General features: G+C 42.9%; 1 protein-coding gene across 11 annotated transcripts in view; it reads right to left on the reverse strand.

Annotated features, from left to right (window-relative positions):
• LOC123504033 overlaps positions 1-20,877 on the reverse strand; it is a 144,645-nt gene that overhangs the window by 26,762 nt on the left and 97,006 nt on the right. For all 11 annotated transcript variants that reach the window (XR_006674688.1, XM_045254277.1, XM_045254274.1 and 8 more), the window contains exons 3-9: positions 3,759-3,906; positions 2,827-3,041; positions 1,783-1,912; positions 1,442-1,581; positions 1,161-1,280; positions 649-800; positions 40-208 (exon numbers count right to left, since the gene is read on the reverse strand). Coding sequence is in view for 10 of the 11 variants with exons in the window: in XM_045254277.1 (XP_045110212.1) it covers positions 40-208; positions 649-800; positions 1,161-1,280; positions 1,442-1,581; positions 1,783-1,912; positions 2,827-3,041; positions 3,759-3,906 (1,074 nt within the window). In the remaining variant the exon portion in view is untranslated. The remainder of the gene's footprint in view (positions 1-39; positions 209-648; positions 801-1,160; positions 1,281-1,441; positions 1,582-1,782; positions 1,913-2,826; positions 3,042-3,758; positions 3,907-20,877) is intronic.

Below are 20,877 nucleotides of genomic sequence, written 5' to 3' on the forward strand. Positions count from 1 at the left end.
TGGGAGGAACCAGCTGTCGGTGGCTGGGACGCAGCTCACCTGGTTAATGTTAGGCTGAGGCTGGTGAAGGACAGTGTCACGGCGGCGGCGGCGGCGTGGGTCGTGCTCCCGCTCATGGTGTGCCTCAACATTCTCCTGATTGTCAACAGAGCCTAGCACGTTGTCATCCAGCATGTTGTCTGTCATGCCACCACCATACGCCAGGCGGCTGTGTGAGGAATGTGAGGGATGGTTAAGATGGCACTAAATAGCTACCACAAATCATCACAAGAAAAAAGTTATATCCTAAATGCTTTTGTTTTTGCTCAGATTAATATAAAAAGCTTATCTCTAAAAAATCTCACATGACATCTTTTTATGATTTATATCAAGATTATAAACAAAACTTTTATTGTATCATATAAGATTCTAAAACACAAAAAAATTTATATTTCCAAGATTAAAGAAAAATTCAAATTGCAAATTCAAACAAATATCTTAGATTTCAGATTATGTAGACTTGCTGTCCAATCCTGAGTTGTATGTAATAACAGAAGAATGCATGGACTTTTCATGAAAGCAAGTAAGACGTCCATTACACTTTCCCTCCATTGTATGATCAAAAGATAAACCATCAACATATAATTTTGAGAGAAAATATAAGATCACCTGTCAGCATGCTGTGGCTTGGTGATGACAGCATGAGTGGTGGTAGTCGTGGTTCCAAGGGAGTTGTCTGTGGGGGTCTTCTCCCAGTCAAAGGGGTCTGATTCCTTAATGCCTCGCCTCTTCATGCAGCGCTCAAACAGTCCCGACAACATCTGTTATAAAATTGTAGTGTGTGTGTGTGTATTTCTGTGTGTGAGATCAGGTCCCTTGCCTAGGCTGCCACCTTTTATGGCAATGTTGACTTGTCAAACAAATCTATCTATGTATTTGGTTTATAGGAGGAAAAACCAACCCATTGCATTTATTCATACAAATACATTAACTGTCTTTTCCTTGTAATATTATCTTGGTATCTGAGGGAGAGAGGGCTGATCCTCAATACATCACACTGTCCAAGGTATCCAATTCAACATCTACTATCTCAATACTATTCCTTAACAGAGCCCTGATCACTCTTCCAGTTCTAAACAGACCTGAAAGGATACAGTTGTAATGTAAAGTTATTCACTCACGGCATAGTCAGGTTTATCATGGTAATCCAAATTCTGGATGTGTTCAAGGAATTGCTTGAAGTCTGATGGCAAGTGTTTGATGAGGAGGCGGTGGTCGTACTTCTCCTTCATTAGACCAACCTGAAAAATGAATACACATTAGTGACCACAGTGAATGATAACTACATGTATGATAGAGAATATGCAGGTATATCATTCTTCATTGTTTCTAATTGACAGCTACAGATTCCCAGCAAAAACATAAGCCCATTAGTGATACTATAAACAATATGAATATGTACCTGTTCTTTGTCCTTAATTTTCCTCCATGGCAGCTGACCATTGACAAACTCAACAACCATGTAGAAGAGGGACCACAAGTCATCGTGGCGGCCCATCTCCTTGTTCTTGTGGGCGTTCATAGAGGCGTATCTTACTGTTCCTGTAAGTGACAACACTTTCACAACCATGTCTTGGCATTTTAACCCAGATCTTAAGAGTAAAGAGTCTTGCTTACTTGATCAGACATATTACACATCACACACTATGAAGAGTAATTAGGTGACAACAAATAACAGTATATCGAACACCTCTCAGAGACTAATTAATACAAAAAAAAAATAATGATAAATGTTCCACCCACCTCTAAACCCAGCTGCAGCCCTGGGTGTCCGCACCTCTCCATTTGCATTGGTGTACTGGCGGGCAAGTCCAAAGTCTAGCATGTAAGTTTTTCTACAGTTGTGAGGCAGGCGACCCATGCTGAAGTTGGACTGTCAATAAAACCATAGGTCACACACTGAAGGGATGCTCAATTCAAATGAACACTTGCCATTAAATGGTGATTGTTAATGCTGTCAGCAAACAAGTCACATCAAGTTGTTGAATGAAACAATTGCTGAATATAATTAATCTCAGAGAAAATAAGGGCGACAAATACTCTGTTTCAACCAACTGTTCCCTCAGCCATATCTTAATTAGCAAAGTTCCAAAACTTGGGCAAAACTTTCCTGCATGCAATCTTCTTTAATATTTTGCTGGTAAATGTCCACCTGCAATCATTTTTCATATTCTTTGTCACTAGTTCATTTTAAGACGAAGCTTATTGTACCTAGTACCTACTACACAATTATTCTTCATAGTCTCCCTTCCTTTCATATATATTTATCAAGATAAAAATAACAGTACTTATATTTATCCCTCCCAGACTATCACGCCCCCTTCCGTTATCTAGCATAGGCGTTATCGCACACTTTCAATAAGGTGCGAAATTTTGTTTTAGCGCATTTGGTAAGCCCGTATCGCGCACCCAAACAACCCTTGAACTTCCCGGGTTCCTGTCATGTCATATGACGTGAACGTGCGGAGCTGAATGGCTTTATACTGTGCACCCGTGACTTGAACCCTTGGTGCTGAGTGCCTGAAGACCCTTCACACACAGAACACATTACCATCAGTATGACTATGACGCGCAATAGTCTACAATTCAAAGCTGGTTTTTGTTGACCCTTTTGAGCAGATGAATAATGGGTGAAATTCTCCCATTCTAGCCGCCAAGGCCTGAACACCCATCCGACCAACCCAACAATGCCGCAAGCTGGTGTGGGATATATTGCTGTGTATATTGTACCAAAAAATGAAACAGTAATGATGAAATAAAACACAAAGACATGGAATAGAACCTCACCGGCTTGATGTCTCTGTGCAGGAAGCCGACCTCGTGGATGGCCTCGATGGCACGAAGGATCTGGTGGCCGAGGCGCAGCGCAGTGGAAAGGCTGAAAGCTCCTCGGGGTTGGGCGCGGCGCAGCTCGGCGAGGTTCTTGGCCTGAAGTTGCATCACCACATAGTTGAAGCGCTCGTTCCGCCCACAACCGATGAAGCGACACACGTGCTCGCGACCTGTGCACGCAAGTTGGAAAATAAATACCGAGGGACGGAGTCACGGAGAACATATCGTGTTTTAAAATCCTTCCGTGCTCACCTCCAAAATATTCACAAGACTCAAGTTGAATTGACATGGGCTTTCAAGGATTTCTTTTTTTTTTTTCCTAGTGACAGGTTAAAGACGGGGAAAGTCTAGAAAATCGGATTATTCATCTTTGTGGGCTTTGAAAATAGTCGTGGTGAGGGATTAAGTCCAAGTACCACACAGGCAAGTTGGCAACGTAATATAAAGAGTTACGTAAGTTTAGGATGCAATAACGTCGAAGGCATTCCTCCTCGCTTCCACGAGAAGTTAATAATGAAAATCAAGAGAAATCGACCAGTATTGTTAGGTAAGGGGGAGGAAGGAAGGAGAACCAAGAAAGAAAAGGATGGAAAAGAGAGAGAAGCTAAAGTGGGAGAGAGAGGCATTTAATGGGAAGAGTGAGGAGAGTGAAGTGGAAGAAGGGCCAGAAGAGAGAGAGAGAGAGAGAGAGAGAGAGAGAGAGAGAGGGAAAGGCAGAGGAGGGGAGGAAGGGAAGAGCAGGGAGGCGAGAGGAGGTAACAAGCCAGACGAACCAAGGCGAGACATCGATTGGTCCAGGAAACGGAGGAGCCACCTCTTCATATCCCTCCGTCGGCACTCCGCTCTAGCCAGCACACACACACACACACACACACACACACACACACCTTGAAGCTTTTTGAGTACTGCCACCTCCATTTTGAGGACCTGCTTGGGCTGCTTGGCGGATTCCAACTTGAGGGCAACCTGCTCGCGAGTCACCAGATCTTGTCCCTCGTAGATCTCCCCAAAACCGCCGCCACCGATCTTCCGAACCTGCACAAAAAAGAAAATGGGACAATGAGCAAGACAGAAAAAAAGCTGAAAATTTATGTTCGTGTATTATTCACCCATGGTCGTCTGCTGGCTTCACGACACAGCCAGATATTCTACAGAAAAAAAAAAAAAAGCCTAGATCTAATAGTGACCGATCTTTGAGTGGGACTATTCACACACCACACACTGTGAGGTCACAGCAACTCGAATTTCATCCCTCACCTACTTGCAGCTACTAGAACGTGGGCTAGTCACTAACATCATCACCTATCTGTGTGTGTGTGTGTGTGTGTGTGTGAAGAAAACCGAGACGAAAATGTAGCTATACTAAGCCGCCTCTTGCTAGAGTGCTTAACTGTCTATGCCCACGCTATGAATATAAGATGGAGGAAAGTCCGTTACCTCAGAAAACAGACTCCATTAGATTAGTGCAGGTTGTCCTCGCCAGGTGCCTTTAGGTATTTATCGACTCAGACCGCAGAGGATGTAGTGGAGAGTACGTGGACTGTGCGTCTACTGCCAGGGGGTGAATTCAAACATGGGGCACGTGGAGCAATTAAATGGACTTATTTCGTGATACCATTCAGCCACAACGCAACAGTGACGCATATACGGCATCACGGAGGAAGGGTGTGCAGTAGCGCATCCGGGATTTTCCAGTAGAGGAGAGCTAGGCTTTTGTGTAGTATTGAGAGGGGTTGGGCAGCTGTGCGGGGATGCATGCACTGCCGCACCATACATAAAGGGCAATACTAGATTTACAGGCAGCAAAGCGGTCAACTGTTCGGGATTAGATTAAATTGTTATGTATATGCTCGTCAATTCAGATGTTTTAGTAGTAAGTGCATAATTATCACTTCATTCTCCAAATATTCCTTTCATTTGCGGTGTTGTGCGTGACGATAGAGATGGGAACACTGTTTTTTTATTCCCATTCACCTAAAGAGAGTTTCGGTCTCAGTAATGATTCCAAGCAAAAAAGAAAATACACCATTCATAAACGTAGACAGTTTTGTACACGCATGTGTAAAAACTTAAGTGAACGTGCTTTATCACTATCTACCTGCTTAAGAGTCTCTCTCTCTCTCTCTCTCTCTCTCTCTCTCTCTCTCGCCACATTTTTTTCTTTCATGCATTTGGGAACTTGCCAGTGCATACTCGTACATAGTTTCACGGAAGAAAATCTTATTTTAGACTGAAAATGACGTATATATAGTTCTCATGGCGACACACACACACACACACACACACACACACACACACACACACACACAAGGAACGTGATGTCCTGACCACACGCATGTTAATCAGTCTTTCTACATTAATTAAATAGTATGACTTTTTTTTACAACGAACAGGGCTAAGAATAAAGGGCAAAAGGGGTGCGGAGCTCGTCGCCAGGTGGTCGGACATCAAACAAATAAACAAATCAGCAAAATATAAACATTAGAGTTGTTGATGGAGGAATGGCAGAAGCAAGAAGAGGAGAAGGAGGAGGAGAAGGAAGAGGAGAAGAACGGCTTATATCTATGCATGATCTTTGCTGACCACGAGGATGAATAAAGATCACATTCTGAAACACTTCTGCTCCGCCTCTCAGTATTTTCAAAAGGCTCTACTAGAAGTTACACGTTTTTAAGAGTGTTTTTATGGTTCTAATGAAAAATGAAAAGGATACCCACATTACTCTTGAGGAACTGATTAATCATTCCTAGTGACACAGTAACTAGTGGTTAAAGAAAGAGATAGAGAGTAAATCAGTTGAGAATTCAGACCACAATGACTGCGACAGTACATCATAATAACGAGGAAATCAGTCTGCGACCAACATCCAGAAACACAAAGGCATGAAGCAGAAAATTCATACCCGAGTATCGAGTGCCAGGAGCAGGGACTAGCATCGGTCACTGGGCTGATAGTGGCAAAGCTGTCAATAGAGGGAGAGCCTGGCAGTAGCCCACACGCGTCCCTTTCATACTTCTGTGCCTACTTTCACCTATATTCCACCTGTCCCCAACCACGAGAAGGTGATAGGTGAGAGTCCACAGCTCTCATACACTTTCAATATAGTGTTTATATATGTATAATTTGAAAAAAAAAATACATCATTATATATTTCGCGTAAAAGAGCATTAGTCTAATGAAGGAGAGGAGGACATGAGGTATCAGAATTGCGCATTCATGTGTCTGCGATGAAAGAACCAAATCATCGCCTTTGACATGAGGCGAACTTTGCTCTTACGATCTGCTTTAAAGAGGATGTGGCGGCCACTCCTTGCCTGGGACAATGCCTTGGTGGCCACCAGCGATTCCACCACCGCCGCCACAACCACCACCAACTACAACTACCACCACCAACAAATAATAACAATAATAATAATAATAATAATAATAATAATAATAATAATAATAATAATAATAATAATAATAATGATAATAATAATAACAATAACAAATAATACATCAATAAACACAACGATACATCGAGGAGAGCTGTTCAGTTCTTTCGCCACCAGCGCCTCCAGTCGCCACCAGCAGAACGCAGTATGAAGGAGCATCGAAGTGGGACCTCCAGGATGACCTTGGCAAACCACAACCCACCGTCGATCAATATAATGGCTGCCTCGTTTTCCAGAATAGCCACCCTCGAGGTCTCATGGGGGCAGGACTGTCGCATTTTAGATAGCTGGGCCTTATATTTAGCACATCCTCCTCCACCGCACGCGCCGATAAAGTGACAGGCCCCACACGCTCATCCCAGCCTCCGTCATAGCTACAGCCGCCGCCACCGTCACCTTGGCATGTCGAGGCTCCTAGATTTACGGCAGCGGCGGAGGGAACGGGACAGGTAGGGGAAGCAAGGGGGAAAAAAAGGGAGGAGTGATGCATGGGTAAGTCTGGGATGCTGTGATGGGTGGTTTAGGGTGAACTGGCGTACTTGTATAATTCAAGGTTGGTATATAAGTTTCATGGACGTAGCTTCATCATGGTGTGGTTTTTAAATTTGTTGTTAATTTCCTCTGGTTTTGTTGTTATTACATGTTTGCTTTCCCAGTGCTACGATTACTAGTAGATATTTATTTTTCTTTCGGGAACTGCCATCATGAACCATAAAAGTCATCATTACACATCACCATAACTCTGTCCCATCACCATCACCACCACTCAGAAATCTAGATGAGGCACGTCACCTCCTCATCAGCTTGTATCGATAAACTTCAATGGAAAGTCACATAAAAGGAACTCTTCAATGGCAATGCTCGTATACCTTCATGAAAAGAGAAAGAGAAAAGGAAAACATTACAGTCTTTCAGTAGTATTTCCACCTCCCCTCTCTCTCTCTCTCTCTCTCTCTCTCTCTCTCTCTCTCTCTCTCTCTCTCTCTCTCTCTCCTTCCATTAGTCCTTCCTCTTTTCTTGGTATAAGGTGATGGGAGGGAACAGGGAAGAGAGGGACGGAACAGGGACAAGGTGCTATTGGTTGGCATCGCGTTCAGGGTTGTTATAATCTTTCTCTCTCTCTCTCTCTCTCTCTCTCTCTCTCTCTCTCTCTCTCTCTCTCTCTCTCTCGACGCCTTGGCACAACAAAACACCTGTCTCTTCGGTCTCTTCGCGTCCTCGGCTTGCCACCTTCATTACAATGCCACATACACCTTCACGCCCTTTACACTCATCACGGCAACACAACACCTGGCGTACCACCACTCCGCCCTTGCATCAAACGCTAACACTGCTACATCATCTCCAACACCAGAAACTGACGTCCTAATCATTAATCTACCATTCTAAAAGTCAGTTAATAATGGAATTTCGATATAAGAGTGTTCAGTGCGATGAGGATAATATTCAACTCATAATGATGAAATAAGTGAATATGGTGGCAAAACTGGATGATGAAATGTTGCGGCTTCTAAAAAGTATAGAAGAGAAACATTAAGGAACGTAAATATCTCATCTTGATTGCTCTGAACCAGCTTTAATGGATGTTAATTGGGGTTCTTGAAGGTATTTCTTATGCCTCCAGCGATGGTTTCAACATATGTATACAATCTCGATTATCTTTGGCGATAGTTGATTCTATTTAAGGTTCCCAAGGGTAGTCTTAATGCCTGTAGTGAGAGTTTAACATGGGCTCTACATCATCAACGAAAAAATACCTACCGGACTCCACAGCTTTATAAAATGATCGTACTGAGGGAGTAAAGAGTTTCAAAATTCGTGCCTTTATCCTGCCTAACTTCAGTGTACATTATCACACTAGCCTTCACGCCACCTACTCGATTCAACACAACTCCGCTCTATTGACAACACAGTCAGTTACACAATACCAATCCGAGTCATCACCATTACACACACACACACACACACACACACACACACACACACACACACACACACACACACACACACAGACACACAGAGCACGCAGAAACACACAACAATAATAATAACACATTCATTTCTATACTTTTCACACCTCACCACCACTATTACCACAACCACCACCACACTGTACACACAACACTATTAATACATCAACCACAGTCATACAACACAACACACACGATAGCAATAATAATAATAACAATAACATTTTTATTCCTACACTTTCACACACCAACACGACCAACCAGCATACTTTACAATACACACACACACACACACACACACACACACATGCACTGACCAGGACGGACACAAACAGGCCAGACAGACATCAACAGGGCACCGTACACTCATTCCCCACCCAGTCTATCATCCCAATAACACATCGAGGGACAGGTCCAATTAATAGTACTGCCAGAGAATTTCATACACTATTTGCCTCTTGTTCACAGCATTTAGTCCCGCTGTATGGCCGCAATTAAAGGGATGAGAGAGAGAGAGAGAGAGAGAGAGAGAGAGAGAGAGAGAGAGAGAGAGAGAGAGCAAAGAGAAAAGAGAAGGGGAACTGTGCCGTTTAATATGATGACGCACAACAACGCAGCAAAATTAATTCTCTCTCCCCACCTCTCTCTCTCTTCCTTTACAGGCTGGAATATATATGGGCTGCAGGTGCTGGGGGAAGGGAGAAAGGAGGTGCTTGGGGGAAGGGGGAAAGCGATCACGGGCGCCTCACGGTTGTCTCTGCCTTATGAGCGTGAGGAGCTGCCTGGCTGAAGGCCTCGAACGTGGGAGCTTTGAGGAAAGAGAGGCGGCGGGCGAGCGCAAGAGGGAAGATTCAAGGTTAGAGAAAGATCTGCTGGCAAGAGACTGTTCCAATACTTCTCGCAGGCGCTGGTGTGGAACGAACGGTGATTCAGGGACTGGGACAACAAAGTCAGCCGTGAACGGTCACATAGAGGATGGGAAGAGTACATTAATTTTAGGACTCTCTCTCTCTCTCTCTCTCTCTCTCTCTCTCTCTCTCTTGTAGTAATCTATAAAATGCAATACCCGAGAGGAAATGGTGTGTGTTTCTGTATGCAAACAGTGCAGTACATAAACTTTAATGACAAAAAGACAAAAAGTATAATAATTTGCTATCAGGAGACAAGCTCGCTTCAATACTATAAACACACACACACACACACACACACACACACACACACACACACACACACACACACACACACTGTCAATAGTTAAATGTACACCTCTCTTTTTTTTTGTCTCCCCTGCACACTATATATGCTGTTCTGACACTCGCTTTCCACTGCTCGCCTCGCTCGTTGCAAATGCTCGGAATAGCTCTTTTTACCCCAGTGTATCCAGTAAACTCAGCGACTGTCGACAGCAACAATTTACCCGCTAATAATTTAACATCCATGCAGGGAAGGAGGTGCAAATGAACACGATTAAACAAACAATATTATTAAAGGAAGCCAAGTAAGACACGTGTGAAGAATGGAGTAGAGAGGGACGGAAGGAAGGGGAGAGAAAGAGAGAGAGAGAGAGAGAGAGAGAGAGAGAGAGAGAGAGAGAGAGAGAGAGAGAGAGAGAGAGAGAGAGAGAGAGAGAGAGAGAGAGAGAGGTTGACTGCGAGGCTGAAATGAATTTAGTAAAGTTAAAGAAAAGTTAAATAAAGTTTGGTAAAGTGTAAAGACGAGCAGTGAGAGTGAATAGTTTTATCAGCTTTCATCGGTATCAACAGTGCTCATGTCCCCCCTGCCTCTCGTCACCCTCATGTCACATTTATATCGCCTGCCACACAGCTGCCGCCCTGACCCGCGAGACACACTGCCTGGTGGGGCCCTCATCGCATTGCCAAGCTGTCGTTACGTGACATTATTTCTTTTTTATTTACTTATCCATTTATTCACCTATCATTATCGTGTTCTAAGAATCAAATGCTGTGTGTGTGTGTGTGTGTGTGTGTGTGTGTGTGTGTGTGTGTGTGTGTGTGTGTGTCAATCGCTACTTCTCCAATGGGTTTGTTGCCTCCACCAGCCACGCAATATCGCCTCACTCTCATGCACGTGTTTGTCCACCTGACGTGCATGCATGGGAGGCCGCTTAGAGGCTGCTACAGTTGAGGGTAAGTCTAATTCCGTGCGTGGCGTGCGTGCCTCTGTCCCGCAAGGCAACTGACGGCCACACCCAAGGCCGCACAGTTTGCTATCTCTGGAGTTGCTCACGCTTCGGTAACTATTTGTAAACACCCACTCTCTCCTCTTCTCTCTCTATCTGTTTCTCCTCCTTTCCTTCCCTTACCCTATCTCCCTCTCCCCCGGTCCCCTCACTGCCTCTCTCCCTCCCGCTTAGAGACTTTCTTCACATGATGGCGCTGCTCCATCAACCCAACAGCTGTGCTTCACTACACCGCCACGCTCCATAAACAAACAAAAACAAAAACGCTTAGTTTCCGAGGTCCACAACACTAAGAGATAAGGTATTGAAAGCTATTAATAAACAAAGGCTCCTATGATAAAAGAGAACATAAAACACACAATTCCCAATGTTAATATAATCTCATAAGGAAAGGTTTTGCCTAGTTGAGGTCCGCAACACAAGGAGACAAGGCATTGGAAGCTATTAATAAGCAAAGGATTCTATGATATGAGAGAAAATAAAACACAATTCCCAATGTTAATATAGTCTCATAAGGAAAGATTTTATTTAGCTTCCGAGGTCCATAACACAAAGAGACAAGCCACTGAAAGCTAAAAATAAGCAAACGATCTTATGACAAGAGAGAACATAAAACACACAATTCCCAATGTTAATATACTCGTAGTCTCATAAGGAAAGGTTTTGCTTAGTTGAGGTCCGCAACTCTCTGACAGACGAGGCATTGAAAACTGATAATAAACAAAAACTCTTACAAAAATCCCCAATGATTCTTGCAGTCTTGTCACCCTAGTATTCACGAAGAAGCTACCGCGTCCTCCCCGTCTCTTTCATCTTAACTTTCAGGGTGAAGGGCTAAAGTAGGATTGTCAGCCACGAACACCATTGTCCCCAGCAGCGGCACCACAGACTCAGGACTCTTACGTAACTGTCTGCCTCGCCTCGCCCGCCGGGAAGATATTGCTGAGTGGAACAAAAATGATGAGGTAAGGAGCGCCAAACCACAATAGCCAATTTCTCTCCACTTCCTTCTTATCTACTTCCTCGAATACATTTTCTTCTCTCTTAATAGTTTTATAAGAGTTTTTTTTATATTGTAACGACCTTCATTTTTCAACGTTTTATTGTGTGTGTGTGTGTGTGTGTGACAAGCTCTGGTCCGCTGCCCGTATCGATGGAGTTCTACCAAGCGTGTTTGTATAGGACAGGATACAAGCTCCAACAATGATACCCTCCCTCTCTCTCTCTCTCTCTCTCTCTGGTCACGCGTCTACCTACGCAGCTAGTGTTAATAAGGCACGTATAAGATAAAAGGGTAAAAACAAGTATAAACGTCTATAGTCACAAGTACCTCTTATGTCGGTGAGAGAGGGAATATTGACCGCGACGGAGGAGGAGGAGGAAGAGGAGGAGGAGGAGGAGGAGGAGGAGGATAACAAGTGGTGAATATTGACAGCTTCCCTCACACACACACACACACACACACACACACACACACACACACACATGCACGAGCGCCTCTGCAAAACATTAACACGTGCCTTCAGGAAATGAATGCCTATCTACACTTAAAAATAACCTGAGGGAGGAGCGTGTAAGTGTGTGAGCCTGCTGGGTACGTGGGTGTGTGAACGTAGTGAGTCCCAGTGTGTGTGTGTGTGTGTGTGTGTGTGTGTGTGTGTGTGTGTGTGTGTGTGTGTGTGTGTGTGTGTTTAGTGACCTGTAGTGTGTGTGTGTGTGTGTCGTCATGATCGTCATAGTGGCCGCCCCTTTGGCACCGCGACCCGGAAGCAGAAGAAACCTTGGAGCGCATCGGCCTCTCGTGAAATTCTCCGAGGGACGTTCACATGCCGAGGCCGAGGAGTGAGAGTCGGTGGTATTGAAGGAAGGGAGACGGGGAAGGCAAGCTACAAAGGCGAGGTGATGATTGAGAAGGGAGAGCCAGGACTGACAATAGTGTTATGATTGACTGACTGATGACAGGGCGGGAGAAACACTAGTAGAAGAAAAATTTTAAATGAAGGTTTAGAGATACAGAAGCCATTGAAGACTAAGGAATAATTAAGAGGAACATAGAGGGAAGGTTATAATGAGTCAAGAGTCAAGAGGAGGAGGAAGAGGAGGAGGAGGAGGGAGTTAGAGAGTGAGGAGTGATAGGGGGACTCATGTCAGATACGGGCCTTGGGGGAAAGTTAGCGTCTACGTGACCCTAAATAAGGAAAGGTATTGAGTCTTATTACGCCGGCGGGTAGAGAGAGAATTGGTAGACGGACCCTTCTCTGCTGCTACCACCATCACCACCACCACCCACACTCCACTCACGACACAGGTTCTCTCTCTCACTCCCTCTCTCTCTTTCTCTCACGAGGGATCGGGGAGGGAGAGACGGGGATAGAAAAGCGGTATCTGTGACTAATTATATGCTTGAATGAATTTGGAAAAAAATGGAGCGTAAAAAAAAAGATAAAAGAGTTGATTGCACCGGTGTTTGGTATGTCCCGGGTGGCGCGCCGCTCAATTGGATTATATGAATGATTGAAGGTTTTTCTTGTTATTTTTACCCTCATGGGGGGAAGGAAGGATTTTGATGTGAATAATAAATGTTTCCACGCTTGCCTCGGCTTCACTTGGTTCTGCTCGCTTGCCCGGCTCTTCTCGTGAAAAAAAAATATATATATAAAAAAAATCAAGTATAGTTATTTATTTATTTACCTATTTACCTGTTTACTTATATACTTGTTTACTCATATTTACCTACCTATTTATGCAAACAGAACTCGAGTCACTAACCTACCTACTAAGGCATCAAAATAACGAAGAAAACTGAAAATCAAACACTTCAATCGACACTTTATACCTGGCAGTGTTCTACGTCTCCCAGTCACTCTATACAACCACTAAACCTGAAGAAAATACGAGTTATATATTCTCATGTTGGCGAGAGAGGAATTAAGCTTCTGTCCATCAAACTGAGACCAGGAAAGACGAAGATGAATGTGGTAGTAGAGCACAAGTCAGCCAGAGTAGTAAGTCTTCTAGTGTTCTATCTGCAATACACGAGCAGATTCCCTCGATCCTACTTCCGTGAGTGGTCTGATCGTAAAGAACCGCTGTAAATGTTGCAAGCTTCTGAACAATAGCAACAACGGAATGCCAGCTTGGGGAAAGTAAAAGGAAGGGAAAGCAGAGAGAGAGAGAGAGAGAGAGAGAGAGATATGGAGAGGGTACAAAGTTAAGCTGGCCTGGTCTGGAAGATAAAAGTACTGAAATGAAAGAGATTTGGAAAAAAATCTTTGTCGTGAAGTGAAATCGAGCAAACTGATGATGATAATGATGATGATGACGAATAATGATGACGATGATGGTGAGAATAACAACAAACCATCAATAAATCACAAAATCACAAGTGTAACTCAAATTCAACTGGCAAAAACACTGGAAAAATGTATCATAGCCACTTTTTACAACCACGCGCTTAACCATTACCTCGCCTAATGGACATAATTGCAACCCGTCCCTGTTTCTCACTACGGAACCGCGAGTAACAATAGGCAGTGACGGGCTGGGGAGCAAGAGGCGGGACACGAACCACTGGTGAGCTTTAATGAATGCTGCATCACGCTCCCCCCGTCTCACTCCTCGCGTCACACCAGGTTGGAAAAAAAAAATCGAGAGAGAGAGAGAAAGAGAGAGAGAGAGAGAGAGAGAGAGAGAGAGAATAATAAAAACACACGACCACGAGTTTCTCCAGTTAAGTTCCCAGTCTTAAATAACATCATCATCATTTACATTCTAATTTCTTTCTCGGCTTGCGCTTGAAACTTGCGCCGCCACTTGAGAGAGAGAGAGAGAGAGAGGGGGGGGGAAGTGAGACAGCAACTCTATCAATATCTGAGTCTTCTGCGCACGGCCCTCGTAGAATTTTGAGAAGTGACGGTTTTGAGAAGAGAGAGGTGAATGAGAGAGAGAGAGAGAGAGAGAGAGAGAGAGAGAGAGAGAGAGAGAGAGAGAGAGAGAGAGAGAGAGAGAGAGAGAGAGAGAGAGAGAGAGAGAGAGAGAGAGAGAGAGAGAGAGAGAGAGAGAGAGAGAGAGAGAGAGAGAGAGAGAGAGAGAGAGAGAGAGAGAGAGAGAGAGAGAGAGAGAGAGAGAGAGAGAGAGAGAGAGAGAGAGAGAGAGAGAGAGAGAGAGAGAGAGAGAGAGAGAGAGAGAGAGAGAGAGAGAGAGAGAGAGAGAGAGAGAGAGAGAGAGAGAGAGAGAGAGAGAGAGAGAGAGAGAGAGAGAGAGAGAGAGAGAGAGAGAGAGAGAGAGAGAGAGAGAGAGAGAGAGAGAGAGAGAGAGAGAGAGAGAGAGAGAGAGAGAGAGAGAGAGAGAGAGAGAGAGAGAGAGAGAGAGAGAGAGAGAGAGAGAGAGAGAGAGAGAGAGAGAGAGAGAGAGAGAGAGAGAGAGAGAGAGAGAGAGAGAGAGAGAGAGAGAGAGAGAGAGAGAGAGAGAGAGAGAGAGAGAGAGAGAGAGAGAGAGAGAGAGAGAGAGAGAGAGAGAGAGAGAGAGAGAGAGAGAGAGAGAGAGAGAGAGAGAGAGAGAGAGAGAGAGAGAGAGAGAGAGAGAGACGTGATCGTGCATAAACGGACCTATTACATATGAAGTCAGACTCCTTCGACTACCACGTTAAGTCTAAGAGGAGAGAACGAGGATGATGCATTGTGGGGTAGCGTGGCGTGGCGTGGCGTGGTCTGGCTGGGTTGTGTAGAGGTGAAGATAGACTGTGTAGGCTAGTGATGGTTTTCAAGGCGAGAAGAAAAGCAGGGTACGGAAGAGTGTGCAGGGATGAAGTACGGGATAAGTAAGGCTTTGCAAGGGGGTATGTGGAGAGGAGGTTGAGGCGAAGGTCGTAAAGTGAGGAAGAGGACGTAACGAGTTCAAGGTGACTGGGAGAGGGTACGATGTGTGAGAGTCATTACAGTGGTGGTGTTAATTAAAGCCAATTAGTCACAGGTAATGGAATATTCACAGCGGGTAAAATTGACTTGTTTGCGTCTGTTACACTCAAGTATTTACATTTACCATCCCATATCTCTTGTTAAACGGCTAACATATCATAAAAGAGAGAGCAAATGTCAAAATATATACTGTTACTTATCTTCCTTTGTACTGCTGTGTTTACTTAGTCTAGTTTAGTAAGATAACAAAGAGGCAAAAAGTGAGCTGCTGTTTATTCTACCTGTCAAAACACATACTGTTACTTATTTATCTTTGTACTGTTTTGTGTTTATTTAGTCTAGCATATAACAGTAAGACAAAAAGGGCCAATAGGTAAGCTGCTGTGTATTCTACCTTTATGTTCTTTGTTTCTCTCTCAGACACTAAATGATGCAATAATAGTTCATATCACTTGCTTTGAATCAATGTACCGTATCACAGAGAGCCAAATCGCCGCTGCTATTTCTGCCACGTTTGAATTCCTTCGTGTTTCTCTTTCAAATACAGAGATACAATGATAGTCCAACAAATTATGCTTTAAACACACGTATCATATCACAAAGAGCTATTAAGGTCCAGTAGATGTGCTGCTCTGTGCTCCTCGTATGTATTCCTTTGCGTTTCTCTCTCTCTCTCTCAGACACAAAATGATGCAAGGACGGTCTCACTTCTAAAACCACATCAGCAAACGAACAATATTTCAACCTAATAATTCAAGAGCCTTTCGAAACACTCGGCGTCGAATACCAAATGAAGTGAAGTGCAAGACGTCTGAATAAATAGCTAGCAGAAAACAGAAGCTCCACCACAGTAACAGCATACGCACCACGCAATAACTGCTACAATATATCCTCAGAATGGAGATACACAACTGATACCCTTGAGATGGGAGACAAATGTGAACTGATGGACCAACGTGTGCTGGTCATATAAACACTGCATTGTGAGGACCGTAAAGGATGAGACGGCGGTAAAACGGTAGAGACAAGAAGGAATGGGAGGTGGAAGCTTTTGCAAGTGATGAGTAAGATGGTAGGAGAGAATAAACGTAAGAATGAAAAAAGAAGTAAGAGAAAAGAGAACACGTAAGAGAAAAAGAAAAATTATGATAACAGACAAAAGAAAGACAAGGAATAAGAAGTGAAGGAAAGCATAAGAGAAACAGAAAGAGAATGACTACGTAAGAGAAGGTGATATGAGAAAATTAGGCAGAAAAAAGTAATACATTTCGAAAGTTATAAGATGACAAACGAAAAATGAACGAAAGAATAAAATAAACACTGACACATAAGAGAAGGAAAATACAGATAGAACACAGTAGGGGAAGTAAAAAAATAATAGAAAAAAAGGCGAGAGATTTCTAAAGTAAGGATGAGATAGAAGATTAAGGATGAGTGGCGATGGAATGCGAGAGGCGAACGGTGAGAGATAAAAAAGAGAAATAGTGCGTGGAAATGGAGTGGAAGAAGAGATATATGCAATCAGGCAGTATTCGGAACTCGTGAAAATTTATAAAGTGAGAGATGGGAAGGAAGACGAACAGGGGCAGTGAGAAATAAACGAGAGACACGACGGAAATAAAAGAGAGAAATACTGCAAAGGGGAAGGGGTGCACGGGAGAGTAACATCAGGAAGAATAGGAATAATAACAAGAAATAGGAGTATCATCAAGTATAGGGAAATCAGAGGTTGGAACACTAATATTAATAGCATTTTGCACTTAAGAACATGATCTCGAGGAATGAAGTCAAAGCCTTGCCTTGCTTCTTGGTTCAGCTTGTTTTTGTACCACCATGACCTTCCTTTCAGCTCGGGACCGCCTCGCTGACGTAAAGAAACTAAACCGCTAACTCATGGCCCCACCTCCTCCTCCTCCTCATCCTCCTCCTGCCATTTCTATACATAAATTTCCTCTTTCCGTGTATTCTTCCTCTCCTGTTTCCTCTGAGCGTCTCCAAGGTTTCTGCATATACGTGGTTCAGTTTTTATTTTTTTTGTGAGTAAATCATGTGTTGTTTTTATTTTCATTGTTGTATTTTTTTCTTGTGGTTTGTATTTGAAAGTTGGCCAGAGTGAATTAAAGCGAGGAGTTAAATAAAAAACAAGAAAACCGCTGCTTTCACGTAATTAAGCATGTACCACACTTCGATTTTCCTTGCCATTCGTATTTACCTCTTGTTCCTCTTCCTCTTCCCTCCTCTCCATCATCATCATCATCATCATCATCATCATCATCTATTATCATTATCATTATCATTATTTCTCTCTTTCCCTTTATTCCTTTTCTTCGTTTTCTTTCTTCTTTCCTTCACTCCATCTTTCTCTCTCTCTTTCTCTCTTCTCTGCCTCTTCAATTGTCATTTTTTCCTCCCTCCTCTTATTCTCATCTCATTTCCTTCTTCCTCTTCTGCTTCCTCCATATGCCCCACTTCCATCTCCTTATCCTCCTCCTCATTTTACTTTTCCCTCTCCTTCTCTTCCTCTTCTTTTTCTTCTTCCACTTCCTCCTCCTCCTCGTCCTCCTCCTCCTCCTCCTCCTCCTGCAAGTTGATATGCTGCAGTTTCACTTCTTACTACTCACTCACTGGGGCCTCTCTCTCTCTCTCTCTCTCTCTCTCTCTCTCTCTCTCTCTCTCTCTCTCTCTTGGCTCACACGTCATCTCTTCACGGCCTTCCTCGGGTTGGCTCAGGCAAGGGCGATGCTCTTCTATGCTCCTCCTCCTCCCCACCTCCTCCTTACTACTCCTCTAGAGGTAGTAAACAGAACCAAACGAGAGGGGAGAGAAAGGGGAGTGAAAGGGAGGGAGATAGAGTAATACGCACATACACGTTCTCCGCTGTGGCACTTACACACACACACACACACACACACACACACTGAGTCGATGTATAATGTTTTATAAATATATTCTAACATGTTTACTTTTTTCAGTTGTTTTTTATGTTTTTTTATGTTTTTCGTGTGCTTAGTGACATATTTCTTTTTTTCTTATCTTTTCTTCTTCCTGTTGTTTTTATTTTAGTTTGTTTTATGTTCATCACGATTTTATTCACTTGTTTACTTTTCGTTATATCTTTCTTCATCGCTAGTTTTATTCAGCTTTCATTTATGCTCTTTACTATTTTTCTCATTCTTTTTCTTATTTTTCTTTTCGTTATGTCCTTCAGCACAATTATTACCCTTCTTGTTCCTCACCAGTCTTTCTGTTCCTCTTCTCTTTTCTCTAATTCATTCGTACTCATTACAACTTTGATTTTCCCTTTATGTTTACAATCCTCACCACAACTTTTTATTCCTTCCCTTCTTTTTACGTTCCTCATCACTGTTTCCTTCGTTCATCCTCTTAGGTGTCGGTACGTCTAGCCTTGCCTCGCCTTGCCTCACCTTGCCTTGCACTTAACTCCCTCCCTCCGTCCCTCCACACCTGCGCCGCGGCTGGCCAGAAGCTCGATCCAGCCAAAGGTCATTGACTCTCTTGCACCATCACGTAATTCTCCTTGCTTCGTGTTCGCCAACTAGCACAAGCGTAGAAGGAGGAGCGGAAGAGTATAGTGAAATATGAAAGTATCGTGAAATATGACGGCTAGCCACTTACACTTGAGACGAAGGAGACTATACAAGAAAGGCGATGAGAAAGGTAGTGAAAGACGCCTGATATCCACCTACACTTTACATGGGATAGATTACACAAAACATTGTTAAACGAACGAAGTAACGGGAGAGAGGAGTGGTTAAAAAAACAATGTCTAGCCACCCACAGGTTTCCTTGGGGATAGTTTACAACATGTAAGGCTGAAACAAGAACCACTGTGAAGGTTGGCAGTATATACGTAGTGTTTTCTTGAAGATATTTAGAGGAGAAGATTTATGCAGGCCAGGAAAATAAAGCTGTGGAGTATATACGTTGCGTTATCTTGAAAATACTGAAAGAAGACTTATGCACGCTACGAAAATATAAAATGTATCAGGGGCGGATTTTAGCCAACATGATTAACTACTTCACTCACTCATTCACCCATACACTTTTCACAACTAACTAACTGATTAAGGAAGTAACTAACTAAATAAATAAATGAATAAACAAATAAATAAATAAATGAATGTCAGAACGACTGAGTGATTGACTGACTTGCTAACTAAATAAATAATTAAAACAACTAACAGCAATAAATAAATAAATGAGTGAGCAAAGTTAATATATCAATGGACGCTCAAGGAGTATTAACCTTTGAATGCTGCTTTGAACCCAGACAGTTTGATGCGTTAAAAATAAAAGTTGTCACTACGTTCATAAATGCATAACATACACATACCACCTGTATTCCCCAGGGTATATGTGTATTCCGTGTCCATACAGCACGATTTAACGCTTCTAATAAAAATATACGAATGCAGAAGGCTGATGTAATACTTAATCCGTGGAGGTTATGGAAGAAATATTTCTGTAACATTCAAACTAAAAGAGGAACTACAGTACTTTATAATGAAGTGGAGTATTGAAATTTACTAATGGTGGTTATAAATGAGGGACTGGAAGAATATTCAGGATAAGACAAGAAGCATTTGAAAATTAGATCAATCTTAATCTGAATATGAGATAAGAATGTGAGTCTACAGATGGTGGTTATGACAAAGAAAGTAAAGAAATGTGAATGATGGAGATGAAGAGATCATTCAGACTAACACAGGAACCACTTCAGAATAAGCTAAAGTATCAAGTTAAATCCACAAATGGTTCTTATAAGCAAGGGATAATACAAATGAATATGAATGAAGGAGAGCTAGAAAATTTGTCATAATAATTATCAAGTTAAATCCAAAAATGGTTCTTATAAGCGAGGGGTAATACAAATGAATATGAATGAGGGAGAGCTAGAAAATCTGTCATAATTCCGCTAGTAACACAAAAAACCGCACAGACACAGAAAGGAAGCACCGAAAACTTTGTGGGTAAAAAATGCATGTCCTTCAAGACGGCGGGTCACGGGGGTGTCCCCAAGGAGTAGAGCAGCGCTCCGCCCAAACGAAAAATACTGATGCCATTCTGGTTATAAAACTTTTAGTTCCAGCAAATCCTATTAACTTTTCACCGGAGAGCTGCATGCGGCGGCCGGCTGCTGCCACTCCTGCACTGATCTACTTACATCGATTTTTTTTATATTTTCCTTTTATTTTTGTATGCGATTTTTGGTTCCCGGTGATTACAGTTACAATAGTGTCACTGGAGGCCATCACGGATCTTTTTTCCTTTTCAAATGGTAAATAGAAGCGTATGTATTTCATCCTCGTCGGCCGTTCTGTATTCATCTACCTATAAACAAAAAGGCTTTGATATTATTATGTAATATTTTTGATTGATTACAATTACAATACTCGTAATGTCACTGGTAGGACGTCATGTCTCTCTCTCTCTCTCTCTCTCTCTCTCTCTCTCTCTCTCTCTCT

Source organism: Portunus trituberculatus, chromosome 15 (assembly GCF_017591435.1).
Source record: "Portunus trituberculatus isolate SZX2019 chromosome 15, ASM1759143v1, whole genome shotgun sequence".
In the NCBI taxonomy this organism is placed as follows: Eukaryota; Metazoa; Arthropoda; class Malacostraca; order Decapoda; family Portunidae; genus Portunus; species Portunus trituberculatus.